The 27,482-nt window shown below is 57.4% G+C and overlaps 2 protein-coding genes across 12 annotated transcripts; one reads left to right on the top strand and one right to left on the bottom strand.

Annotated features, from left to right (window-relative positions):
* Positions 1-341: 341 nt before the first annotated feature.
* On the top strand, positions 342-21,985 carry AHNAK (AHNAK nucleoprotein). Of its 6 annotated transcripts, none has more exons than XM_065048340.1 (5): positions 342-542; positions 2,563-2,716; positions 4,236-4,423; positions 5,722-11,575; positions 11,948-21,985. In XM_065048340.1, the coding sequence occupies exons 2-5, from the start codon at positions 2,563-2,565 to the stop codon at positions 21,262-21,264; spliced, it is 15,513 nt and encodes a 5,170-aa protein (XP_064904412.1). In that variant the 5' UTR covers positions 342-542; the 3' UTR covers positions 21,265-21,985. The 6 variants fall into 6 exon arrangements, with proteins under 6 accessions (XP_064904412.1, XP_064904410.1, XP_064904414.1 ...); XM_065048338.1 differs by having other exon boundaries at positions 344-542; positions 5,722-10,375; positions 10,748-21,985; XM_065048342.1 differs by having other exon boundaries at positions 344-542; positions 5,722-16,477; positions 17,738-21,985.
* On the bottom strand, positions 21,955-27,482 carry B4GAT1 (beta-1,4-glucuronyltransferase 1). Of its 6 annotated transcripts, none has more exons than XM_065048348.1 (3): positions 25,009-27,230; positions 24,213-24,918; positions 21,955-22,807 (listed from the first exon to the last, which is right to left on the bottom strand). In XM_065048348.1, exons 1-3 carry the CDS (start codon positions 26,574-26,576, stop codon positions 22,616-22,618), a joined length of 2,466 nt encoding a protein of 821 aa, XP_064904420.1. In that variant the 5' UTR covers positions 26,577-27,230; the 3' UTR covers positions 21,955-22,615. The 6 variants fall into 6 exon arrangements, with proteins under 6 accessions (XP_064904420.1, XP_064904418.1, XP_064904422.1 ...); XM_065048346.1 differs by having other exon boundaries at positions 24,213-25,008; positions 25,072-27,230; XM_065048350.1 differs by having other exon boundaries at positions 24,213-24,819; positions 25,297-27,230.

Raw genomic sequence — 27,482 nt, 5'->3', positions numbered from 1 at the left:
GTCTTTGGGGACTTTGGGGTTGGTTATCAAGGTCTTTGGGGACATCGTGGTTGGACATCAAAGGCTTTGGGGACATCGTGGTTGGTTATCAGGGCCTTTGGGGACATCGTGGTTGGATGTTGAGGGTTTGGGGACATTGTGTTGGACACTGAGGGTTTGGGGACGTCGTGATTGGACGTCGAGGGCTTTGGGGACATCGTGGTTGGACATCGAGGGTTTGGGGACATCGTGGTTGGATGTTGAGGTCTTGGGGACATCATGGTTGGTCATCAAAGTCTTTGGGGTCATTGTGGTTGGGTGTCGAGAGTTTGGGGACTTTGTGGTTGGACACTGAGGGTTTGGGGACATCGTGGTTGGTCATCAAGGGTGTTGGGGACCCCAAAAACCACCCAAAAGGGAGCGGGAGAGGCTGGAGCTTCTTGTGACCGTTGCCGGTGTCCCCAGCAGGGACACGGTGACACCGGAGCCACCGCCAGCGCCACCGAGTGACGGCAACGGGGATTCCCGGGGCGGATCCAGCCAGGACCAGTCGTCCCAGTAAGGTGAGCAGGGGGAACTGGGGGAGGCCGAGGTGACACCTGCTCGCTCTTCCATGGGGGGTATTTTGGGGTTCCTGGGGGGTATTTTGGGGTCCCTGGATGTACTTTGTGGTCTCTAAGGATCAATTCGGGGTCCCTGGGGGTTATTTCGGGCTCTCTAAGGATCGTTTTGGGGTCCCTGGGGGGTATTTTGGGGTCTCTAAGGATCGTTTTGGGGTCCCTGGGGGGTATTTTGGGGTCTCTAAGGATCGTTTTGGGGTCCCTGGGGGGTATTTTGGGCTCTCTAAGGACCATTTTGGGGTTCCTGGGAGGTCCTGGGGTGTATTTTGGGGTCCCTGGGATGTGTTTTGGCCTCTTTAAGGACCATTTTGGGGTCCCTGGGAGGTCCTGGGGTGTATTTTGGGGTCCCTGGGGTGTATTTTGGGATCCCTGGGGGGTATTTTTGGGTCTCTAAGGATCATTTTGGGGTCCCTGGGAGGTCTTGGGGCCCCTGGGATGTATTTTGGGGTCTCTAAGGATCATTTTGGGGTCGCTGGGGTGTATTTTGGGGTCCCTGGGGGGCATTTTGGGCTCTCTAAGAATCATTTTGGGGTCCCTGGGAGGTCTTGAGGGATATTTTGGGGTCCCTGGGGATATTTTGAGCTCTCTTAGGATCATTTTGGGGCCCCTGGGATGTATTTTGGGGTCTCTATGGATCATTTTGGGGTCTCTAAGGATCATTATGGGGTCCCTGGGAGGTCTTGGGGGATATTTTGGGGTCCCTGGGGATATTTTGAGCTCTCTTAGGATCATTTTGGGGCCCCTGGGATGTATTTTGGGGTCTCTATGGATCATTTTGGGGTCCCTGGGGGGTATTTTGGGCTCTCTAAGGACCATTTTGGGGTCCCTGGGAGGTCCTGGGGTGTATTTTGGGGCCCCTGGGATGTATTTTGGGCTCTTTAAGGACCATTTTGGGGTCCCTGGGAGGTCCTGGGGTGTATTTTGGGGTCCCTGGGGATATTTTGAGCTCTCTTAGGATCGTTTTGGGGTCCCTGGGGGGTATTTTGGGGTCTCTTAGGATCATTTTGGGGTCCCTGGGGGGTATTTTGGGCTCTCTAAGGACCATTTTGGGGTCCCTGGGAGGTCCTGGGGTGTATTTTGGGGCCCCTGGGGGGTATTTTGGGCTCTCTAAGGATCATTTTGGGGTCTGTGGGAGGTCCTGGGGTGTATTTTGGGGTCCCTGGGGATATTTTGAGCTCTCTTAGGATCATTTTGGGGTCCCTGGGGGGTATTTTGGGCTCTCTAAGGATCATTCTGGGGTCCCTGGGGTGTATTCTGGGGTCCCTGGGGTGTATTCTGGGGTCCCTGGGGGGTATTTTGGGGTCTCTATGGATCATTTTGGGGTCTCTAAGGATCATTTTGGGGTCCCTGGGATGTATTTTGGGCTCTCTAAGGACCATTTTGGGGTCCCTGGGAGGTCCTGGGGTGTATTTTGGGGCCCCTGGGGATATTCTGAGCTCTCTTAGGATCATTTTGGGGTCCCTGGGGGGTATTTTGGGCTCTCTAAGGATCATTTTGGGGTCCCTGGGGTGTATTCTGGGGTCCCTGGGGGGTATTTTGGGGTCTCTATGGATCATTTTGGGGTCTCTAAGGATCATTTTGGGGTCCCTGGGATGTATTTTGGGCTCTCTAAGGACCATTTTGGGGTCCCTGGGAGGTCCTGGGGTGTATTTTGGGGCCCCTGGGATGTATTTTGGGCTCTCTAAGGACCATTTTGGGGTCCCTGGGAGGTCCTGGGGTGTATTTTGGGGCCCCTGGGATGTATTTTGGGCTCTTTAAGGACCATTTTGGGGTCCCTGGGAGGTCCTGGGGTGTATTTTGGGGTCCCTGGGGGGTATTTTGGGGTCTCTAAGGATCATTTTGGGGTCCCTGGGAGGTTACGGGATGTATTTTGGCATCACTTGGTCACATCCCATTTCCCACCCCAACACCCCCCTCACCCCAACACCCCCCGGGGCCGCCCCCGCGCCCCGTTTTCTCACAGATGGAGCAGGAGGAGGAGATGCGGGAGCTGCTGCTCCCCAGCTGGCAGGGCAGCACGTCCCACGGCATCACCATCGACCAGACGGACGCCGGCGTCTTCGTCCGGCGCGTGCAGCACAACTCGCCGGCCGCCAGGATGGGCGTCGTCAGGGAAGGTGGGACCTGCGCTGGGGCGAAAAATGGGGATTTTGGGGCTGCTTTGGACACCTTGGCGGCACCTCCGTTGCTTCCTCCTCTTGCTTCTCCTTCTTTCCTCTTCTCCTTTTGCTTTTTCTCCTTTTGCTTTTTCTCCTTTTGCTTCTTTGCCTTCCTTATTCTCTTCTTTTCCTCGGTTCCCCCCCGAGCTCCCCTCGGTCCCCCCCCCCCCCCCTCGTTTTCCCCCCCTTTTCATCTTTTTACCCTTCCCTCCCCTTCCCTCCCCTTCCCTCCCCTTCCCTCCCCTTCCCTCCCCTTCCCTCCCCTTCCCTCCCCTTCCCTCCCCTTCCCTCCCCTTCCCTCCCCTTCCCTCCCCTTCCCTCCCCTTCCCTCCCCTTCCCTCCCCTTCCCTCCCCTTCCCTCCCCTTCCCTCCCCTTCCCTCCCCTTCCCTCCCCTTCCCTCCCCTTCCCTCCCCTTCCCTCCCCTTCCCTCCCCTTCCCTCCCCTTCCCTCCCCTTCCCTCCCCTTCCCTCCCCTTCCCTCCCCTTCCCTCCCCTTCCCTCCCCTTCCCTCCCCTTCCCTCCCCTTCCCTCCCCTTCCCTCCCCTTCCCTCCCCTTCCCTCCCCTTCCCTCCCCTTCCCTCCCCTTCCCTCCCCTTCCCTCCCCTTCCCTCCCCTTCCCTCCCCTTCCCTCCCCTTCCCTCCCCTTCCCTCCCCTTCCCTCCCCTTCCCTCCCCTTCCCTCCCCTTCCCTCCCCTTCCCTCCCCTTCCCTCCCCTTCCCTCCCCTTCCCTCCCCTTCCCTCCCCTTCCCTCCCCTTCCCTCCCCTTCCCTCCCCTTCCCTCCCCTTCCCTCCCCTTCCCTCCCCTTCCCTCCCCTTCCCTCCCCTTCCCTCCCCTTCCCTCCCCTTCCCTCCCCTTCCCTCCCCTTCCCTCCCCTTCCCTCCCCTTCCCTCCCCTTCCCTCCCCTTCCCTCCCCTTCCCTCCCCTTCCCTCCCCTTCCCTCCCCTTCCCTCCCCTTCCCTCCCCTTCCCTCCCCTTCCCTCCCCTTCCCTCCCCTTCCCTCCCCTTCCCTCCCCTTCCCTCCCCTTCCCTCCCCTTCCCTCCCCTTCCCTCCCCTTCCCTCCCCTTCCCTCCCCTTCCCTCCCCTTCCCTCCCCTTCCCTCCCCTTCCCTCCCCTTCCCTCCCCTTCCCTCCCCTTCCCTCCCCTTCCCTCCCCTTCCCTCCCCTTCCCTCCCCTCCCCTCCCCTTCCCTCCCCTCCCCTCCCCTCCCCTCCCCTTCCCTCCCCTCCCCTCCCCTCCCCTCCCCTCCCCTCCCCTCCCCTCCCCTCCCCTCCCCTCCCCTCCCCTCCCCTCCCCTCCCCTCCCCTCCCCTCCCTCAATTTCTGCCACTTTTTGTGTCCCCCCATTTCTGCCCCTCTTCCCCCCAATTTCTGCCACTTTCACTCCCTGTTGTTCCCCGTTTCCCCCCATTTACGCCCCGTTTCCCCCATTTACGCCCCATTCCCCCCATTTACGCCCATTCCCCCCGCTGTGCCGCAGGTGACCAGATCGTGGGCGCCACCGTGTACTTCGACAACCTGCAGTCCGGGGAGGTGGCGCAGCTGCTCAGCTCCATGGGCCACCACACGCTGGGGCTGCGGCTGCAGCGCAAGGGGGACAGGTCCCCCCTGCCCGGACAGACGTGGGGACACGACGTCTTTGTCCCCAGCAGCCCCGAGGTCGTGCTGGTGAGTGGGGACGCTCCGCTGACGAGCCCTGGGGACGGGACGGGGACGCCATTTTGACCCTGAGGTGATTTGGTGCCATTTTGATCCTGAGGTGATTTTGGCGCCATTTGGACCCTGAGGTGATTTTAGTGACGTTTTGACATTGAGGTGATTTTAGTGATGTTTTGACACTGAGGTGATTTTAGCAACATTTAGATATTGAGGTGAATTTAGTGGCATTTTAACATTGAGGTGATTTTGGCGGCATTTTAACATTGAGGTGATTTTGGCGCCATTTTGACCCTGAGGTGATTTTTGTGACATTTTGACATTGAGGTGATTTTTGTGACATTTTGACATTGAGGTGATTTTTGTGACATTTTAACACTGAGGTGATTTTTGTGACATTTTGACACTGAGGTGATTTTTGTGACATTTTGACACTGAGGTGATTTTTGTGACATTTTGACATTGAGGTGATTTTTGTGACATTTTGACATTGAGGTGATTTTTGTGACATTTTGACATTGAGGTGATTTTTGTGACATTTTGACATTGAGGTGATTTTTGTGACATTTTGACATTGAGGTGATTTTTGTGACATTTTAATACTGAGGTGATTTTTGTGACATTTTAATACTGAGGTGATTTTTGTGACGTTTTGGCCCTGAGGTGATTTTAGCGACATTTTGACATTGAGGTGATTTTGGTGCCATTTGGACCCTGAGGTGAATTTAGCGACATTTTAACATTGAGCTGATTTTGGCGCCATTTTGGCCCTGAGGTGATTTTGGCGCCATTTTGATCCTGAGGTGATTTTAGTGACATTTTAACATCGAGGTGATTTGGCACCATTTTGAAGCAGCTTCGTGTTCACTCTCTTTATCAATAATTCCCACATTAGTCACTTTTTATACATTTTCTTTCATTATATGATGAAATTGAGGCTAAAACTCCCAAAATTGGTGCCCCTGGGGCTGCCATTTTGACCCTGAGGTGATTCTGGTGACATTTTGAGGCACTTTGGGGGTCACTCTATTCCCACATTAGTAACTTTTTGTACATTTTCTTCCATTATATCACAAATTTAAGGCTAAAAAAACAAAATTGGTGCCCCTGGTGCTGCCATTTTGCCCCTGAGGTGGTTCTGGGGCCATTTTGAGGTGATTCTGGTGCCATTTTGAGGTGATTCTGGGGCCATTTTGAGCTCCGGATGATCATTTGTGGTCAATCCAACTCCTGACCCCCTGTGACTCTATGATGGCAGCGGGAGGACGAAGCCGCGTCTCGTCGCTAATGGCGGTTCTCCCCGTTGGCAGAGCGGCGATGACGAGGAGTACCGGCGCATCTACACGACGAAGATCAAACCGCGGCTCAAGTCGGAGGAGCTGGCGGAGCCCGATGGCGGCGGGACGCAGAGCAGGACCATCACGGTGACGCGGAAGGTGACGGCGTACACCGTGGACGTCACCGCGCAGGACGGCTGCCAAGACGCCGACGTCCTCGGCCCCGAGTTCCGAATCCGCGTCCCGAGCCACGACGTCGCCCACGGGACGACTGGGGGAGAATCGGCGACAAGCGTCATCAAGATGGCGCCGGGGGAAGCTCCTCCCGGGCCTACGGTTGGATCTTCCACCCAAAAGTTGGACGTCAAGCCCGGGATCGGCGTCTCGGGCGTCGAGATGAGGACTCGGGTCCCTCAGCCGCCGCAAAGTCAAGTTCCTGGCGGAGAAACTGGAAAATGGGTCGCGGTGGAACTGCCGGGACGCGACGTTTCCGGCCCTGCGTTCCCGGGATCGCCCGCGTTTGAGGCCAATGGCCAAACGGGGCACATGGAGATGGGTTTTCACATCAAGGGGCCCGGCCTGGACGGCAAAGGACACATTTATGGCGCCGCTGGCCGAGGGGAGATGCTGGGGGACACACGCGCCCCCGCGGTTGACGTTGCTTTGCCGGCAGTGGAAAACCCAGCGCTCGATGTGGGAAAAATCAAGATCCCCGTGTTGAAAATGCCCAAATTCGGCTTCCCCGGCGCGGGATCCGGCGCCGACGCTCAAGCTCCGTGTGCCGACGTTGCCTCCTCGTCCGTCCGCCTCCCGGCACCGCAAGTTCCGGCTCCTTCGGCCCAAGTCCCGATGCCGCAGGTGGACATGGGGCTGAAGGGGGACGCGAAGGTCCCGTCCCCACAACTGGAGGTCCCCGGCGTGGCCATCAAAGGACCCGACGTGGCCATCAAAGGCCCCGGCGCAGCCCTCCCGCCTCCTGACACCGACGTTCACGATGAGAAGATAAAGCTCAAAATCCCGCACATGACTTATCCGAAGTTTACGGCCCCGTCCGCGCAAGGGGACGGTCCCACCATGGAGGCGACGCTCCCGAAGGCCGAGGTGGCGCCGGTGCCGTGTGACGTGGCCGTCGGCATCACCGGCCAAGGGGAATGGAAAGGCCCTGCGTTCAAGAAGGTGGAAACGCCCCACATTTCTCTGTCGGACGTCAACTTGAACCTGAAGGGCCCTCAAGCGAAGGGAGATCTGGGTGTTGCCGTCCCCAGGATGGAGGTGAAAGTTCCTGCTGGTGAATCGGTGAAAGGCCCCGGTGTGACCGCGCCGGAGCTGGACGTGAAGGTGAAGGGAGACGCGAGTGTTTCCGTCCCAAAGATGGACTTGAAGGGGCCTCAACTTGACGTGAAAGGCCCCAAACTGGGGGTGGACGTGCCCGACGTCGACGTCAAAGGCCCCAAAGTCACGATGCCGGGGGTGCACGTCCAGACCCCCCAGATCTCCATGCCCGACATCGATTTGAACCTGAAAGGCCCCAAAGTGAAGGGAGAACTGGACGTTTCTGCCCCAAAACTGGAAGGGGAGTTGAAAGGGCCTGGACTTGACGTCAAAGGCCCCAAAGTCGACATTGAAGCGCCGGACGTGGACATTCACGGTCCAGAGGGCAAACTGAAGATCCCCAAGCTGAAAATGCCCAAATTTGGGGTGTCTGGCATGAAAGGAGAAGGTCCCGATGTTGATGTGACTCTTCCAAAGGGCCAAGTGGACATTTCCGGGCCCAAGGTTGACGTTGACGTGCCGAGCGTGGCCATCAAAGGCCCCGAAGGACACCTGAAGGGCCCCAAGATGCCTGAGATGAGCTTCAAGACCCCCCAGATCTCCATGCCCGACATCGATTTGAACCTGAAAGGCCCCAAAGTGAAGGGAGAACTGGACGTTTCTGCCCCAAAACTGGAAGGGGAGCTGAAAGGGCCTGGACTTGACGTCAAAGGCCCCAAAGTTGACATTGAAGCTCCAGACGTGGACATTCACGGTCCAGAGGGCAAACTGAAGATCCCCAAGCTGAAAATGCCCAAATTTGGGGTGCCTGGCATGAAAGGAGAAGGTCCCGATGTTGACGTGACTCTTCCAAAGGGCGACGTGGCCATTTCTGGCCCCAAAGTAGATATTGATGTGCCAGGCGTGGCCATCAAAGGGCCCCAAGGGCAACTGAAGGGCCCCAAGGTCTCCGTGCCGGACGTCGATCTCAACCTGAAAGGCCCCGGCGTCAAGGGTGACGTGGGGGTTTCCGTTCCCGCCGTAGGAGCTGATTTGAAGGGGCCTGAACTCGAGTTCACAGGCCCCAAAGTTGACGTTGAAACACCGGATGTGGACATTCATGGTCCAGAGGGCAAACTGAGGATCCCCAAGCTGAAAATGCCCAAATTTGGGGTGCCTGGCATGAAGGGAGAAGGTCCCGATGTTGATGTGACCCTTCCAAAGGGCCAAGTGGACATTTCCGGGCCCAAGGTTGACGTTGACGTGCCGAGCGTGGCCATCAAAGGCCCCGAAGGACACCTGAAGGGCCCCAAGATGCCCGAGATCAGCTTCAAGACCCCCCAGATCTCCATGCCCGACATTGATTTGAACCTGAAAGGCCCCAAAGTGAAGGGAGAACTGGATGTTTCTGCCCCAAAACTGGAAGGGGAGTTGAAAGGGCCTGGACTTGACGTCAAAGGCCCCAAAGTCGACATCGAAGCTCCGGACATGGACATTCACGGTCTAGAGGGCAAAGTGAAGATCCCCAAGCTGAAAATGCCCAAATTTGGGGTGCCCGGCATGAAAGGAGAAGGTCCCGATGTTGACGTGACTCTTCCAAAGGGCCAAGTGGACATTTCCGGGCCCAAGGTTGATGTTGACGTGCCGAGCGTGGCCATCAAAGGCCCCGAAGGACACCTGAAGGGCCCCAAGATGCCCGAGATCAGCTTCAAGACCCCCCAGATCTCCATGCCCGACATTGATTTGAACCTGAAAGGCCCCAAAGTGAAGGGAGAACTGGATGTTTCTGCCCCAAAACTGGAAGGGGAGTTGAAAGGGCCTGGACTTGACGTCAAAGGCCCCAAAGTCGACATCGAAGCTCCGGACATGGACATTCACGGTCTAGAGGGCAAAGTGAAGATCCCCAAGCTGAAAATGCCCAAATTTGGGGTGCCCGGCATGAAAGGAGAAGGTCCCGATGTTGATGTGACTCTTCCAAAGGGCCAAGTGGACATTTCCGGGCCCAAGGTTGACGTTGACGTGCCGAGCGTGGCCATCGAAGGCCCGGAAGGAAAAGGGAAAGGTCTCAAATTGAAGATGCCCGGATTAAACGTCCAGACGCCCAAACTGTCCATGCCAGACGTGGATCTCGCTTTGAAGGGCCCCCACTTGAAAGGGGAAGCGGAAATTTCCGCTCCCAAGGTCTCGGGAGATCTGAAAGGCCCCAAACTAGACGTGGAAGGGCCCAAAGTGGATGTTGACTTGCCCGACGTAGACTTGGAGTGTCCGGAAGGGAAAGCCAAAGGCTCCAAGTTCAGGATGCCGAAGCTCAACATCAAGGCACCCAAAATCTCTGTGCCGGACGTCGATTTGAACCTAAAGGGACATAAAATGAAAGGAGAGGTGGATGTTTCCCTTCCGAAGGTCGAAGGTGACGTCAAAGGGCCAAAAATAGACGTCGAGGTCCCCGACGTCAACCTGGAGTGTCCAGAAGCCAAATTGAAAGCGCCCAAAGTGAAACTCCCTCATTTTAACGTCTCTGGAGCCAAATTGGAGGGAGCTGACATAGACGTCAACCTGCCCAAAGCAGAGGTGGATGTTTCGGGGCCGGAAGTGGATATTGAAGCGCCGGAGCTGGATGTTGCGGGGCCGGAAGGCAAATGGAAAGGTCCCAAGTTCAGGATGCCGAAGCTCAACATCAAAACGCCAAAGATCTCCATGCCGGACGTCGATTTGAACCTGAAGGGGCCTAAAGCCAAAGGAGAGTTGGACATCGCGGCTCCCAAGGTAGAGGTGAAAGGGCCAGAAATAGACGTTAAAGGGCCAAAAGTCGACGTTGAGGCACCAAATATCGACTTGGAGTGTCCTGAAGGGAAACTGAAGGGCCCCAAGTTCAAGATGCCCGAGATGCACGTCAAGGCGCCCAAGATCTCCATGCCCGACGTGGATATCGGTCTGAAAGGACCCAAGATTAAGGGGGACGTGGACGTGTCTGGCCCCAAGCTGGAAGGGCCTGATGTGGAAATCAAGGGCCCCAAGGTTGACATTGATGTTCCAGATGTGGATGTTCACGGTCCAGAGGGAAAATTCAAGCTGCCCAAGTTCAAAATGCCCAAGTTTGGGGTTCCGGGTTTCAAAGGAGAAGGCCCAGAGGTGGACGTGAACCTGCCCAAGGGAGACATTGAGGTGTCTGCTCCAAAGGTGGATATTGAAGGTCCAGAGTTGGACATTGAAGGTCCAGAGGGGAAGCTGAAAGGCCCCAAGTTCAAGATGCCCGAGATGCACATCAAGACCCCCAAGATCTCCATGCCGGACATTGACCTGAACCTGAAAGGCTCCAAAGTCAAGGGGGACGTGGACGTGTCTGTTCCCAAGATTGAGGGAGACTTGAAGGGCCCAGACATTGACATCAAAGGCCCCAAAGTGGATGTTGAGCTTCCTGACGTGGAGCTGGAAGGTCCAGAGGGGAAACTGAAGGGCCCCAAGTTCAAGATGCCCGACCTGAACATCAAGGCGCCCAAGATCTCCATGCCCGACGTCGACTTCAACCTGAAGGGCCCCAAGATTAAGGGAGATGTCGATGTGTCTGTTCCCAAGCTGGAAGGGCCTGATGTGGAAATCAAGGGCCCCAAGGTGGACATTGATGTTCCAGATGTGGACATTCACGGCCCAGAGGGAAAATTCAAGCTGCCCAAGTTCAAGATGCCCAAGTTTGGGATTCCAGGTTTCAAAGGAGAAGGCCCAGACGTGGACGTGAACCTGCCCAAGGGAGACATTGAGGTGTCTGCTCCAAAGGTGGATGTTGAGTTGCCAAGTGTGGACATTGAAGGTCCAGAGGGGAAGCTGAAAGGCCCCAAGTTCAAGATGCCCGAGATGCACATCAAGACCCCCAAGATCTCCATGCCGGACATTGACCTGAACCTGAAAGGCCCCAAAGTCAAGGGGGACGTGGACGTGTCTGTTCCAAAGATTGAAGGAGACTTGAAGGGCCCAGACATTGACATCAAAGGCCCCAAGGTCGATATCGACCTTCCTGATGTTGAGCTGGAAGGTCCAGAGGGGAAACTGAAGGGCCCCAAGTTCAAGATGCCCGACCTGAACATCAAGGCGCCCAAGATCTCCATGCCCGACGTCGACTTCAACCTGAAGGGCCCCAAGATTAAGGGAGATGTCGATGTGTCTGTCCCCAAGCTGGAAGGTGAGCTCAAAGGCCCAGAGGTGGACATCAAGGGCCCAAAAATAGATGTTGATGTTCCAGACGTGGACGTTCATGGTCCAGAAGGAAAATTCAAGATGCCCAAGTTCAAAATGCCCAAGTTTGGGGTTCCAGGTTTCAAAGGAGAAGGCCCAGAGGTGGACGTGAACCTGCCCAAGGGAGACATTGAGGTGTCTGGTCCGAAGGTGGAAGTTGAAGGTCCAGAGTTGGACATTGAAGGTCCAGAGGGGAAGCTGAAAGGCCCCAAGTTCAAGATGCCTGAGATGCACATCAAGACCCCCAAGATCTCCATGCCGGACATTGACCTGAACCTGAAAGGCCCCAAAGTCAAGGGCGACATCGACGTGTCTGTTCCCAAGATTGAGGGAGACTTGAAGGGCCCAGACATTGACATCAAAGGCCCCAAAGTGGATGTTGAGCTTCCTGACGTGGAGCTGGAAGGTCCAGAGGGGAAACTGAAGGGCCCCAAGTTCAAGATGCCCGACCTGAACATCAAGGCGCCCAAGATCTCCATGCCCGACGTCGACTTCAACCTGAAGGGCCCCAAGATTAAGGGAGATGTCGATGTGTCTGGCCCCAAGCTGGAAGGGCCTGATGTGGAAATCAAGGGCCCCAAGGTGGACATTGATGTTCCAGATGTGGACGTTCACGGTCCAGAGGGAAAATTCAAGCTGCCCAAGTTCAAAATGCCCAAGTTTGGGGTTCCGGGTTTCAAAGGAGAAGGCCCAGAGGTGGACGTGAACCTGCCCAAGGGAGACATTGAGGTATCTGGTCCAAAGGTGGATGTTGAAGGTCCAGAGTTGGACATTGAAGGTCCAGAGGGGAAGCTGAAAGGCCCCAAGTTCAAGATGCCCGAGATGCACATCAAGACCCCCAAGATCTCCATGCCGGACATTGACCTGAACCTGAAAGGCCCCAAAGTCAAGGGGGACGTGGACGTGTCTGTTCCAAAGATTGAAGGAGACTTGAAGGGCCCAGACATTGACATCAAAGGCCCCAAGGTCGATATCGACCTTCCTGATGTTGAGCTGGAAGGTCCAGAGGGGAAACTGAAGGGCCCCAAGTTCAAGATGCCCGACCTGAACATCAAGGCGCCCAAGATCTCCATGCCCGACGTCGACTTCAACCTGAAGGGCCCCAAGATTAAGGGAGATGTCGATGTGTCTGTCCCCAAGCTGGAAGGTGAGCTCAAAGGCCCAGAGGTGGACATCAAGGGCCCAAAAATAGATGTTGATGTTCCAGACGTGGACGTTCATGGTCCAGAAGGAAAATTCAAGATGCCCAAGTTCAAAATGCCCAAGTTTGGGGTTCCAGGTTTCAAAGGAGAAGGCCCAGAGGTGGACGTGAACCTGCCCAAGGGAGACATTGAGGTGTCTGGTCCGAAGGTGGAAGTTGAAGGTCCAGAGTTGGACATTGAAGGTCCAGAGGGGAAGCTGAAAGGCCCCAAGTTCAAGATGCCCGAGATGCACATCAAGACCCCCAAGATCTCCATGCCGGACATTGACCTGAACCTGAAAGGCCCCAAAGTCAAGGGCGACATCGACGTGTCTGTTCCCAAGATTGAGGGAGACTTGAAGGGCCCAGACATTGACATCAAAGGCCCCAAAGTGGATGTTGAGCTTCCTGACGTGGAGCTGGAAGGTCCAGAGGGGAAACTGAAGGGCCCCAAGTTCAAGATGCCCGACCTGAACATCAAGGCGCCCAAGATCTCCATGCCCGACGTCGACTTCAACCTGAAGGGCCCCAAGATTAAGGGAGATGTCGATGTGTCTGGCCCCAAGCTGGAAGGGCCTGATGTGGAAATCAAGGGCCCCAAGGTGGACATTGATGTTCCAGATGTGGACGTTCACGGTCCAGAGGGAAAATTCAAGCTGCCCAAGTTCAAAATGCCCAAGTTTGGGGTTCCGGGTTTCAAAGGAGAAGGCCCAGAGGTGGACGTGAACCTGCCCAAGGGAGACATTGAGGTGTCTGGTCCAAAGGTGGATATTGAAGGTGCAGAGTTGGACATTGAAGGTCCAGAGGGGAAGTTGAAGGGCCCCAAGTTCAAGATGCCCGAGATGCACATCAAGACCCCCAAGATCTCCATGCCTGACGTCGACTTCAATCTGAAGGGCCCCAAAGTGAAGGGAGATGTGGACATTTCTGTCCCCAAGCTTGAGGGTGAATTGAAAGGCCCCGAACTGGACATCAAGGGCCCCAAGGTTGACATTGATGTTCCAGACGTGGACGTTCACGGCCCAGAAGGCAAAATCAAAATGCCCAAGTTCAAAATGCCCAAGTTTGGGTTGTCTGGGTTGAAAGGAGAAGGCCCAGACATTGATGTTGACCTCCCCGAGGCCGATGTCAGTATTTCGGGTCCGAAGGTCGACATCAATGTTCCCGATGTCGACATCGAAGGCCCGGAAGGGAAAATTAAGGGCCCCAAGTTTAAAAAGCCTGAGATTCAGTTCAACGTGCCCAAAATCTCCATGCCAGATATTGACTTAAACCTGAAAGGCCCCAAACTCAAAGCTGACGTTGATCCTTCTCTTCCCAAATTAGAGGCTGAGCTGAAAGGCCCTAAAATCGACGTCAAGGGGCCTGAGTTCGAGGTCGAGGGACCGAAGTTCGATGTGGAAGGAAAAGCTAAAAAACCCAGGTTTAAACTGCCCAAATTTGGCTTCTCTGGCCCTAAAGTTCAAAGCCCGGAGGTGGATTTGAAACTGAAGAAACCCGACGTGGAAATATCTGGTCTGAAAATCGATGTTCAGGCTCCAGACGTGGACGTGCAGGCGAAATCCAAAGGGTCCAAGTTTAAAATGCCTTTCCTGAGTATTTCCTCACCAAAAGTGTCGATGCCGGACGTGGAGCTGAACCTGAAGGGGCACAAAGTGAAAGGGGAATTGGATGTTTCCAGCCCTAAGTTGGAAGGGGAACTGAAGGGCCCCGAGTTGGACGTCAAGGGCCCCAAAGTCAACGTGGAGGGTCCAGACGTGGACGTTCACGGCCCGGAGGGGAAAGTCAAGCTGCCCAAGTTCAAAATGCCCAAGTTTGGGGTTCCGGGTTTCAAAGGAGAAGGCCCAGAGGTGGACGTGAACCTGCCCAAGGAAGACATTGAGGTGTCTGGTCCAAAGGTGGATGTTGAAGGTCCAGAGTTGGACATTGAAGGTCCAGAGGGGAAGTTGAAGGGCCCCAAGTTCAAGATGCCTGAGATGCACATCAAGGCGCCCAAGATCTCCATGCCGGACGTCGATTTCAACCTGAAGGGCCCCAAGATTAAGGGAGATGTGGACATTTCAGTCCCCAAGCTGGAAGGTGATTTGAAAGGCCCAGACATTGACATCAAAGGCCCCAAGGTCGATATCGACCTTCCTGACGTTGAGCTGGAAGGTCCAGAGGGGAAACTGAAGGGTCCCAAGTTCAAGATGCCCGACCTGAACATCAAGGCGCCCAAGATCTCCATGCCCGACGTCGACTTCAACCTGAAGGGCCCCAAGATTAAGGGAGATGTCGATGTGTCTGTTCCCAAGCTGGAAGGGCCTGATGTGGAAATCAAGGGTCCTAAGGTTGACATTGATGTTCCAGATGTGGACGTTCATGGTCCAGAGGGAAAATTCAAGCTGCCCAAGTTCAAGATGCCCAAGTTTGGGGTTCCAGGTTTCAAAGGAGAAGGCCCAGAGGTGGACGTGAACCTGCCCAAGGGAGACCTGGATATTTCTGGTCCGAAGATGGAAGTTGAAGGTCCAGAGTTGGACATTGAAGGTCCAGAGGGGAAGTTGAAGGGCCCCAAGTTCAAGATGCCCGAGATGCACATCAAGACCCCCAAGATCTCCATGCCGGACATTGACCTGAACCTGAAAGGCCCCAAAGTCAAGGGGGACGTGGACGTGTCTGTTCCAAAGATTGAGGGAGACTTGAAGGGCCCAGACATTGACATCAAAGGCCCCAAAGTGGATGTTGAGCTTCCTGACGTGGAGCTGGAAGGTCCAGAGGGGAAACTGAAGGGCCCCAAGTTCAAGATGCCCGACCTGGACATCAAGGCGCCCAAGATCTCCATGCCCGACGTCGACTTCAACCTGAAGGGCCCCAAGATTAAGGGAGATGTCGATGTGTCTGTCCCCAAGCTTGAGGGTGACCTGAAGGGTCCTGAACTGGACATCAAGGGTCCCAAGGTGGACATTGATGTTCCAGATGTGGATGTTCACGGTCCAGAGGGAAAATTCAAGCTGCCCAAGTTCAAAATGCCCAAGTTTGGGGTTCCAGGTTTCAAAGGAGAAGGCCCAGAGGTGGACGTGAACCTGCCCAAGGGAGACATTGAGGTGTCTGGTCCGAAGGTGGATGTTGAGTTGCCAAGTGTGGACATTGAAGGTCCTGAAGGAAAAATTAAAGGCCCCAAGTTCAAGATGCCCGAAATGAACATCAAAGCTCCCAACATCTCCATGCCTGACATGGATTTCCATTTGAAAGGCCCCAAGTTCAAGGGCGGTGTGGATGTCGACGTCTCGGCACCAAAACTCGAAGGGGAACTGAGTGGGCCGGATGTCAACATCAAAGGACCAACGGTTGACATTGAGACACCCGACATGGACATTGAAGGGCCAGACGGAAAATGGAAAGGGCCCAAGTTCAAGATGCCCGAGATGCACATCAAGGCCCCCAAGATCTCCATGCCCGACGTCGACTTCAACCTCAAAGGCCCCAAGTTGAAAGGAGACATTGACGTTTCCTCTCCGAAGCTCGAAGGGGATTTGAAGGCTCCTGACGTTAATATTGAAGGTCCCAAGGTGGACATTGATGTTCCAGACGTGGACGTTCACGGTCCAGAGGGAAAATTCAAGATGCCCAAGTTCAAGATGCCCAAGTTTGGGGTTCCGGGTTTCAAAGGAGAAGGCCCAGAGGTGGACGTGAACCTGCCCAAGGGAGACATTGAGGTGTCTGGTCCGAAGGTCGATATTGAAGGTCCAGAGTTGGACATTGAAGGTCCAGAGGGGAAGTTGAAGGGCCCGAAGTTCAAGATGCCTGAGATGCACATCAAGACCCCCAAGATCTCCATGCCGGACATTGACCTGAACCTGAAAGGCCCCAAAGTCAAGGGGGATGTGGATGTGTCTGTCCCCAAGCTTGAGGGTGACCTGAAGGGTCCTGAACTGGACATCAAAGGCCCCAAGGTGGACATTGATGTTCCAGACGTGGACGTTCACGGCCCGGAGGGAAAATTCAAGCTGCCCAAGTTCAAAATGCCCAAGTTTGGGGTTCCGGGTTTCAAAGGAGAAGGCCCAGAGGTGGACGTGAACCTGCCCAAGGGAGACATTGAGGTGTCTGGTCCGAAGGTGGATGTTGAAGGTCCAGAGTTGGACATTGAAGGTCCAGAGGGAAAAATTAAAGGCCCCAAGTTCAAGATGCCTGAGATGCACATCAAGACCCCCAAGATCTCCATGCCGGACATTGACCTGAACCTGAAAGGCCCCAAAGTCAAGGGGGATGTGGACATTTCAGTCCCTAAGCTGGAAGGTGATTTGAAAGGCCCAGACATTGATATCAAAGGCCCCAAGGTTGACATAGATGTTCCTGACGTGGAGATTGAAGGTCCAGAAGGGAAACTGAAAGGCCCCAAGTTCAAGATGCCCGAGATGCATTTTAAGGCTCCGAAAATCTCGATGCCGGACTTCGATCTGAATCTGAAAGGCCCGAAAGTGAAGGGGGACGTGGACGTGTCTGTGCCGTGCGGGGAAGGTGACCTGAAAGGCCCCAAAGTTGATGTGAAAGGTCCTGAGTTGGATGTTGGTGCCCCAGATGTTCAAATCGAGGGCCCGGAAGGGAAATTGAAGGGTCCCAAGTTCAAGATGCCTGAGATGCACTTCAAAGCCCCCAAGATCTCCATGCCCGACTTCGATCTCAACCTAAAGGGCCCCAAAGTCAAGGGGGACGTGGACGTGTCTGCACCGAAAATCGAAGGAGACTTGAAGGGCCCAGATGTTGACATCAAAGGCCCCAAACTGGATGTTGAGCTTCCTGACGTTGAGCTGGAAGGTCCTGAAGGGAAGTTGAAAGGCCCCAAGTTCAAGATGCCCGAGATGCACATCAAGGCGCCCAAGATCTCCATGCCCGACGTTGACTTCAATCTGAAGGGCCCCAAAGTTAAGGGGGACGTGGACATTTCGGTCCCCAAGCTGGAAGGTGACTTGAAGGGCCCAGACATTGATATCAAAGGCCCCAAAGTGGATGTTGAGCTTCCTGACGTGGAGCTGGAAGGTCCAGAGGGGAAACTGAAGGGCCCCAAGTTCAAGATGCCCGACCTGAACATCAAGGCGCCCAAGATCTCCATGCCCGACGTCGACTTCAACCTGAAGGGCCCCAAGATTAAGGGAGATGTCGATGTGTCTGTCCCCAAGCTGGAAGGTCCTGATGTGGAAATCAAGGGCCCCAAGGTGGACATTGATGTTCCAGACGTGGACGTTCACGGTCCAGAGGGAAAGTTCAAGATGCCCAAGTTCAAAATGCCCAAGTTTGGGGTTTCGGGTTTCAAAGGAGAAGGCCCAGAGGTGGACGTGAACCTGCCCAAGGGAGACATTGAGGTGTCTGGTCCAAAGGTGGATATTGAAGGTCCAGAGTTGGACATTGAAGGTCCAGAGGGGAAGCTGAAAGGCCCCAAGTTCAAGATGCCCGAGATGCACATCAAGACCCCCAAGATCTCCATGCCGGACATTGACCTGAACCTGAAAGGCCCCAAAGTCAAGGGAGATGTCGATGTTTCCCTTCCCAAGCTTGAGGGCGACCTGAAGGGTCCTGAACTGGACATCAAGGGCCCCAAGGTGGACATTGATGTTCCAGATGTGGACGTTCACGGTCCAGAGGGAAAATTCAAGCTGCCCAAGTTCAAAATGCCCAAGTTTGGGGTTCCGGGTTTCAAAGGAGAAGGCCCAGAGGTGGACGTGAACCTGCCCAAGGGCGACATCGATATTTCGGGCCCCACCATCGACGTCCAAGTTCCCGATCTCAACGTGGACGGCAAAGCCAAAGGTCCCAAGTTTGCGCTGCCCGAATTGCACATTAAAGCTCCCAAGATCTCCATCCCCGACGTCGACTTCAACATCAAGGGGCCCCAGCTCAAAGGAGACGTCGACATTTCCGCCCCCAAGCTCGAAGGGGATTTGAACGCACCCCAAATCGACGTGAAAACCCCCAAAGTAGACGTTACCGCGCCCGACGTCACCATCGAAGGGCCAGAGGGGAAACTCAAAGGCCCCAAGTTCAAGATGCCCGAGATGCACATCAAGGCGCCCAAGTTCTCCATGCCTGATGTTGACTTCAACCTGAAGGGCCCCAAAGTCAAGGGGGACGTGGACATTTCGGTCCCCAAGCTGGAAGGTGACTTGAAAGGCCCAGACATTGACATCAAAGGCCCCAAGGTCGATATTGACCTTCCCGACGTTGAGCTGGAAGGTCCAGAGGGGAAACTGAAGGGCCCCAAGTTCAAGATGCCCGAGATGCACGTCAAGACACCCCAGATCTCCATGCCGGACATCGACTTGAACTTGAAGGGGTTGAAGCTTAAAGGTGACGCCGACCTTCACGGCCCGAAGCTCGAGGGGGGTCTGAAAGGTCCCGAAATCGATATTAAAGGCCCCAAAATGGACATCGAAGGCCCAGAGGTTGACGTTGACGGGCTGGAGGGAAAGGTGAAGATCCCCAAAATGAAGCTGCCCAAGTTCGGCTTGAAAGGGGAAGGTCCTGACGTGGACGTGAACTTGGCGAAGGCCGAGGTGGAACTTTCAGGCCCCAAGGTCGATATCGGCGTCCCCGACGTGAGCGTCGAAGGGCTGGAGGGCAAAGTGAAAGGTCCTAAAGTGAAGATGCCAGAAATGCACGTGAACATCCCCAAAATCTCCATGCCCGAGATAGACTTGAACTTGAAAGGCCACAAAACCAAGGGGACATTCGAAGTCTCGTCCCCAAAGATGACGGCTGAGCTGAAAGGTCCCGACGTCGAGCTCAAAGGCCCCGAGGTTGACGTGGAATGTCCTGATTTAAACGTCGAAGGCCCGGAGGCCAACGTCAAACTTCCCAAGTTCAAAAAGCCCAAATTTGGGTTCGGGATGAAAAGCCCAAAGGTGGAAATCAAGGTACCGGGGGCCGAAGTGGATTTAGCGGAGCCGGAGCTCAACGTGGAGTCGCCCGACGCCAACGTCGCCGGCAAAGGGAAGAAGAGCAAGTTCAAGATGCCCAAACTTCACATGAGCGGCCCCAAGGTCAAGGGCAAGAAGGGCGGGTTCGACGTGAATGTGGCGGGTGGAGACGTGGACGTTGGGTTGAAATCGCCGGAGCTGGAGCTGAACGTGGCCGGGCCGGACGTCACCGTCAAAGGCGACGCGGCGGTGAAGTCGCCCAAGGGGAAGAAACCCATGTTTGGTAAAATCTCCATCCCGGACGTCGAGTTTGATCTGAAATCGCATCGATTCAAGGGGGACGCCTCGGCGACCCTCCCAAAAATGGAGGGAGAGCTCAAAGCGCCCGGGGTGGAAGTTTCGGCGCCAACGGTCAAAGGGCCGAGTCTTGACGTTGCCGTCGAAGCTCCCGACGTCAACGTGAAGAAGCCGAAGTTCAAGCTTGCCGGTGGGGATTTGAAAGTGGAGGGCGGCCTCAAAGGAGCCGCCGTTGGCGTTGCCGTCCCCTCCGTCGCGGTGCCCGGCGTCGACGTCAACGCCAAAGGACCAAAAGTCAAAGGCGAAGTCACCGCTCCTGGAGCAGAACTGGAAGGTCCCGACGGGAAGTTGAAATTGGGTCTGGGTTTGGAGACGCCGGGCGCCAAGTTGGATGTTTCGGCGCCGTCGCTTGACGTCGATCTCAAAGGGCCTCGAATCTCCGGCCCCGCTTTGGAGGGAAACCTGAAAGGACCAAAAATCGCGGGAGATCTGGACGTTTCGGGTTCGTTCGAAGGGCCCAACGTCAACCTCGACCTGCTGGGGGGTTTGGGGGGGAAGATGAAGCTGCCCAAGATGGACGTGGACGCCGACCGGGGCGTGAACGTCAACCTCAGCGCCCCAACCGTCGCCATCAAAGGCCCCGCGGTAGACGTGTCCCCCCCGGATCTGAATTTAGACCTGAAAGGACCAAAGTTGAAGGGAGATCTGGACGTCCAACCCCCCGAAGTGTCACCGGAGGCGCCCGACGCCGCCTTCCAAATTTTGGGCGGCACCATCAAACTCCCGTCCCTCAAACTGCCCCAGTTCAGCGTTTCCAGCCCCGGTGTGAACGGGGCTGATTTGGGGGTTCATCTTGAGGGTCCCCAAGTCAAAGGAGACTTGGGGGTCGGTGTTGGGCTGGAAGGACCCGCCGTGGAATTGAAAGGGCCGCAGTTCCAACCGTCACCCGGCGTTTCCTCGCCGGACGTCGAGCTGAAGCTCAAAGGACCAAACGTGGACGGCGCCGGCGAAACCCAAGGGCCCAAAGTCACCGTGGAGGCCCACGGGGTCGCACCCGCAGTTTCGGGGTCGGGTTTCAACGCCGACATCAAAGGGCCGAAGATCAAAAGCGGCACCGCCACGAAATGGGGAACGGGAGGTCCCGGCGCCCCTGCCGACTACGCCAAAATCACCTTCCCCAAGCTCCGCATCCCCAAATTCGTCTTTTCCGACCCCGAAACGAAGGGCAGGGAGATGGGGGTGGATGTTGAGTTCCCGGGGGGCGACGCCGAGGCCGAGGTCGAAGAACCCGACGCGCGGTTGAAGAAACCCAAGCTCAAAATGCCCAAATTCACCTTTTCCAAGCAAAAAGCCAAGGGCGGCGGGTCCCTGGAGGCCTCGGGCTCCGTTTCGGGCTCTAAGCCCGACCTAAAGAGCTCCAAGGCCAGTTTGGGCTCGACCGACGGCGAAACGGAGGCGGCCAAAGGGGTCTTCGCCATCTTCAAGCCCAAAAAGCCGCGGCACCGCTCGGCGTCGCTCAGCGACGAGGGGCCCGACGGCGCCGACAGGGGCAAGGCGCCCAAATTCGGGACGTTCGGGGGGATCGGCTCCAGGAGCCGCGGCTCCTACGAGGTGACCGGCAGCGACGAGGAGGCCGAGAAGAGGAAGAAAACGCCGCTCCCCTCCTCATCCTCCTCCTCGGACGGCGGGACGAAGGCCGCGCTCGACGCGCCCAAAAAACACCGCTAAAAACGCCCCAAAACGCCTCAAATCGCACCCAAAATCGGCCCCTCCGCCTATAGGCGCCCGCGTATATAGGCCCGACGGCCCCTCCTTGGCCAATTTCGGTGCCATTTTGGGGCCGAATTGGCCCAAATGGTGAACGCGGCCTACGGGACGGCGCCCAACGCTGACGCTTCATCTCTTCGCTCTTTCATTTTTGGGACGTTTTCATATATTTTCCCCATTTTCCCCAATATTTTCGCCCTGAATTTATTACCAAACAACCTCTTCAAAAGCTGCTGGAAAACATCAAATTATCGGCGCGTTTCCCGCCATTTTTGTTGCGTAAGAATTTCGGGTAATGGGGGAGGGGGGGGCGGGTAAAAATGACCCATTTTTGCAAGAAATAACCCCCAAAATCGCGGTTTTTGCCACTAAACGTCGCCACCCTCATTGATTTTTGTTCTTTAAGGGATTTTTAGGGTTGATTTTTCGTTTCTCGGCGCGTTTGTTACGGTTTTTGTGTTGTAAAAGGGGGGAAAATGTGTCTCGGAAAGTCGCGTTTTCTGGTATTTTTGTTAAAGAGTTTTAAAAATAATAATAAATAATAATAAAAGAAGCTAAAAATATAAAATTTAAACAAAAATAAAGAGAAGTAACCCGCCCTCTCAGCACTTTAACGGCAAATTAACGGAGAATGTAAGAAAAACAACGGTGTAAAATGCAAATAAATCGTTTATTAACCGCCGCCCGCCTGCGTTTTGGGTCATTTCAGCCCCAAATTGAGGCGGTTTCGCCCCAAATTGAGGCGGTTTCACCCCAAATCGACTCCGGATTTGACTCAGGGGAGACTCAGGCGTCCAGGGGACCCAGGCATCTGGGGGACCCAGGCGTCCGGTGTAGAAGGGACTCAGGTGTCCAGGGGACCCAGGCGTCCGGGTGACCCAGGTGTTCAGGGGACCTAGGCATCCGGTGCAGAAGGGACCCAGGCGTCCAGGGGACCCAGGCGTCCGGTGCAGAAGGGACCCAGGCATCTGGGGGACCCAGGCGTCCGGTGCAAAAGGGACTCAGGTGTCCAGGGGACCCAGGCGTCCGGGTGACCCAGGTGTTCAGGGGACCTAGGCATCCGGTGCAGAAGGGACCCAGGCGTCCGGTGTAGAAGGGACCCAGGTGTCCAGGGGACCCAGGCATCCGGTGCAGAAGGGACCCAGGCATCTGGGGGACCCAGGCATCCAGTGTAGAAGGGACCCAGGTGTCCAGGGGACCCAGGCGTCCGGTGCAGAAGGGACCCAGGCATCTGGGGGACCCAGGCGTCCGGTGTAGAAGGGACCCAGGCATCTGGGGGACCCAGGCGTCCGAGGGACCCAGGCGTCCGGTGTCAGCAGTGCCGGGGGGACTGTGGGTAGCGCTGAGCGAGGGCGGCACGGAAGCTGCGGAACAGGCGGCGGTTCTGGCGCAGCTCGTCCTCGCGCCCCCCGTGGAACCCCCCGTGCTCCTTGAACCCCCGGTGGACCACGAAGGCGCCGTCCAGCACCGCAAAGCGGAACCCGGCCACGTGCAGCTCGCAGGCCTGCGACGGACAGACAGACGGACATGAGGTCAGCCACAGCACCCATAGACACTCAATGACACCCACAGCCTGGACACTTGCAGCTCGCAGGCCTGCGGACAGACGGACGGACACGGGATCACCCACAGCACCCACAGACACCCAATGACACCCACAGCCCAGCCACGTGCAGCTTGCAGGCCTGCGGACAGATGGACAGACAGACATGGGGTCACCCACAGAGCCTACAGATCCTCTATAGCACCCACAGATTCCCCACAGCACCCATGGCCACCCCATAGCACCCATAGTCTCCATGGCCACCTAATGATCCCTATGGTCACCAGGTCTACCCAAGGCTCCCCAGGGCCACCAGGTCGACCCCAATGGTCCCCCAGGTCTACCCAATGATCCCCATGGCCGCCCAACAGCCCCCACAACAACCCAACGGTCCCATGGCCACCCCATAGCATCCATGGTCCCCATGGCCACCCAATGGTCCCCATGGCCACCCCTGAGCCCCCATGGCCACCCCAAAGCACCCACAGTCCCCATGGCCACCTCACAGCCCCCACAACCACCCAACAGCCCCCAGGACCACCCCATGATCCCCATGGCCACCCCATAGCACTCATGGTCCCCATGGCCACCCAATGATCCCTACGGCCACCCAACAGTCCCCATGGCCACCTCATAGCACCCATGGTCCCCATGATCCCCATGGCCACCCCACAACACACATGGCCACCCCATGGTCCCATGGCCACCCCACAGCACACACGGCTACCCCATGGTCCCCATGCCCACCCCATAGCACCCATGGCCACCCCACAGCACACATGGCCACCCCATGGTCCCCATGCCCACCCCATAGCACCCATGGCCACCCCACAGCACACATGGCCACCCCATGGTCCCCATGACCACCCCATATCACCCATGGCCACCCCATGGTCCCAGGGCCACCCCACAGCCCCCATGGCCACCCAAAAGCCACCATGGCCACCCAATCGTCTCCATGGCCACCCCATAGCACCCATGGTCCCCATGGCCATCCAACATCCCCCATGGCCACCCAATGGTCCCCATGGCCACCCCACGGCCACCAGGGATACCAAATGATCCCCAAGTTACCCAATGGTATCCATGGCCACCCCATAGCACCCAAGGCCACCCCATGGTCCCATGGCCACCCCATAGCACCCATGGTCCCCATGACTATACCACGGCCACCAGGTCTACCCAATGATCCCCATGGCCACCCCACAGCACCCAAGGCCACCCCATGGTCCCATGGCCACCCCATAGCACCCATGGTCCCCATGACTATACCACGGCCACCAGGTCTACCCAATGATCCCCATGGCCACCCCACAGCCCCCATGGCCACCCCACGGTCCCCACGGCCACCCCACGTCCCCGTCACCTGGCTGATGCGGTTGAATCCGTACTGCACGAACCGGGGGTCGAAGGGCGGGACCCCCCGCGTGGGCCCCACGTAGAAGGGCTCCCATGGGTCCGTCCATGTCACCTCGTAGGCCACGCGCACCCCGGGGCTGGGGGGCAGCCCCCGCCAGCGCCCGTAGCCCGTGGGGCCGTGGCAGCGCGGGCACAGCGTCCCGTAGAACGGCCGCACGTCCCCCCGGCCCCACAGCCGCAGCAGCTCCGCCTTGGTCACCGGCACCCGCCGGCCCGCGCGCACCTCGAACGCCGGCACCACGAACACCCAGCGCCGCCACGGGGACGCGGAGGGGGCACCAGAGCTCGTGGGGTCCTTCGGGGTGGTGGGGACATCCAAGGAGTTGGGGACATCTGGGGCACTGGGGACAGCTGGGTCATGGAAGGTCTTGGGGACATCCAGAGTGTTGAGGACATTGAAGGCGTTGGGGACATCCAGAGTGTTGGGGACACCCAGGGCGTTGGGGACATGTGGGTCATTGAGGGCGTTGGGGCCACCAGGGTCATGGAAGGTCTTGGGGACATCCAGAGTGTTGAGGACATTGAAGGTGTTGGGGACACCCGGGTCATGGAAAGTCTTGGGGTCCTTCAAGGTGTTTGGGACATCCATGGTGTTGGGGACATCCAAGGCATTGGGGACATTGAAGGTGTTGGGGACACCAGGGTCATGGAAGGTCTGAGGGTCCTTCAAGGCGTTGGGGACATCCAGGGCGTTGGGGACATGTGGGTCATTGAGGGTGTTGGGGACACCAGGGTCATGGAAGGTCTTGGGGACATCCAGAGTGTTGGGGACGTCCAGGGCATCGGGGACACCAGAGTCATGGAAGGTCTTGGGGTCCTTCAAAGAGTTGGGGACATCCAGAGTGTTGGGGACACCCAGGTCACGGAAGGTTTTGGGGTCCTTCAAGGCGTTGGGGACATTGAAGGCATTGGGGACACCTGGGTCGTAGAAGTTCTTGGGGACTTCTAGTGCGTTGGGGACATCCATGGTGTTGGGGACATCCAGGGCATTGGGGACACCCAGGTCATGGAAGGTCTTGGGGTCCTTCGAGGTGTTGGGGACACCCGGGTCATGGAAGGTCTTGGGGACACTGGGGACATTGGGGACACCCAGGATATTGGGGACACCCAGGACATTGGGACCCCCCAGAAAGTTGGGGACACCATTGAGCACCCTGGGGTGACCAGGGACATCGAGGACATTGGGGTCACCTGGGACTTTGGGGTCATCAGGGACATTGGGGTCCCCCCAAGTTTTGGGGTCCCCCAAGTCTCTTTGAACCCCCAAAACTTTGGGGTCACCCCGAGCCTCCCAAGACCCTGCAGCCCCCAAATTTTTGGGGTCCCCTAAGCCCCTTTGAATGCCCCCAACATCGGGGTCCCCCCAACTTTCAGCATCCCCCAAAACCCTCCGACCCCCCCAAGTTTCGGGCCCCCCCAATTCCCCAGGCCCCCCCAAACTTTCGGGGTCCCCCAAGCCCCATTTTTGGGGTGTCCCCCCCAAAACCATCCTCAGGAACCCCTCGCGCAGCCCCCGGCTGGGGACCAGATCCGCATCCAGCAGCAGCACGAAATTCGGGGGGTCCCCCCCGTTATTTTGGGGGGTCCCACCATTTTCGGGGCGAATCCCCCCATTTTTTGTTCCATTCGCCCCGTTGCCGGGCAGATTTCCCCCATTTTCTGGGCGATCCCCCCCATTCTTTCCCCCTCCCCCATGATACTTTGGGGGGTCCCCCCTTATTTTGGGGGGTTCGGGGTCCAGCGCCCCCTCCCAGGCCACATTACGCAGTAAATTCCCGGGGTACGGGACCCCCAAATTATAACTGGGGGGGTCGGCGGCTGCCAAACGCCTCAGGGCCCCCCGACATTTTGTGGGGGGGTCGGGATGGGGCGGGGGGATAATTTGGGGGTTCGGGGGGGACCCCGAAAGCGTCAGCACCGCGTGTAACCTCAAACGGCCCCGAAAAGCCCGACAGGGCCCCCCTAAAATAGCCAAGAGCTCCCGGAACCCCCCGGGGGGGACCCCGAAAACTGCAACCGATACGGGACCCCCCCAAAAATGATCCCCGAGGGTCCCCCCTAAAAACTCCGCCACCCGGCCGGGGGTCCCGTGAGTGGCCAGAACCAACTCGGGGGGGTCCCCGAGTTTCGGGGGGGTCCCCAAAAGGTGTCGGTAGATGCGGAAGGAGCCGGAGGGATCCAGGACCCCCCTGGGGGGGTTTTTGGGGGGTCTATGGGGGGGTTTTGGGGGGGGTAGTGAATGGAGGTAAAGGGTCTGGAGAACAACCAGCCCCCCCAGGAACCAGTGACAGCCCCCCGGGAAACGGGGCATGGGGACACTGGGGGGTCCCCCCGAACGCCTGGGTCCCTCCCGGACGCCTGGGTCCCTCCCGGACGCCTGGGTCCTTCCCAAACTCCTTGGACCCCTGCTGAACTCCTGGGTCCTGCTCCCGAACTCCTGGGTCCCTCCCTGAACTCCTGGGTCCCCTCCCGAACTCCTGGGTCCCTCCCCGAACTCCTGGGTCTCTCCCGGACTCCTGGGTCCCTCCCGAGCTCCTGGGTCCCTCCCGAACTCCTGGGTCCCTCCCTGAACTCCTGGGTCCCTCTCGAACTCCTGGGTCCCTCCCCGAACTCCTGGGTCCCTCCCCGAACTCCTGGGTCTCTCCCGGACTCCTGGGTCTCTCCCGGACTCCTGGGTCCCTCCCGAACTCCTGGGTCCCTCCCGAGCTCCTGGGTTCCGCCCTGGACTCCTGGGTCCTTCCCCGCACTCCTGGGTCCCCCCCCCCGAACTCCTGGGTCCCCCCCGCACTCCTGGGTCCCTCCCGCACTCCTGGGAGACTGGGGGGACTGGGAGGGACTGGGGGTTACTGGACCTCACTGGGAGGGCACTGGGGGGACTGGGACCCGTCTGGGGTGACCCGGACCAGTGCTGGGGGGTCACTGGGGCCGAACTGGGACCAGTGCAGCATACTGGGAGCACTGGGGGGGGTCACTGGGACCAGTATGGGGTCACTGGGTCCATATGGGGTCACTGGGACCAGTACTGGGCCACAACTGGGCCCAGTTTTGGAGTGCACTCACCCGCCGCGTCGCCGGGAGGAGCCGCGCATGCGCGGCAGGGACCCAGGCGTCCGGGAGGGGGCGTGGTCAGGGCGGGCGGGGCCAGAACGGGTATCTGGGTCCTAATGCCTCTGTACAGCGCTCGGATTCCTGGGTCCTCTCCCGACCGCCTGGGTCC

This window comes from Columba livia, unplaced genomic scaffold, assembly GCF_036013475.1.
Source record: "Columba livia isolate bColLiv1 breed racing homer unplaced genomic scaffold, bColLiv1.pat.W.v2 Scaffold_699, whole genome shotgun sequence".
Taxonomy (NCBI): Eukaryota; Metazoa; Chordata; class Aves; order Columbiformes; family Columbidae; genus Columba; species Columba livia.
Note: the sequence above shows the minus strand (reverse complement) of the source record. Positions and strands in the feature narration are given on the sequence as shown.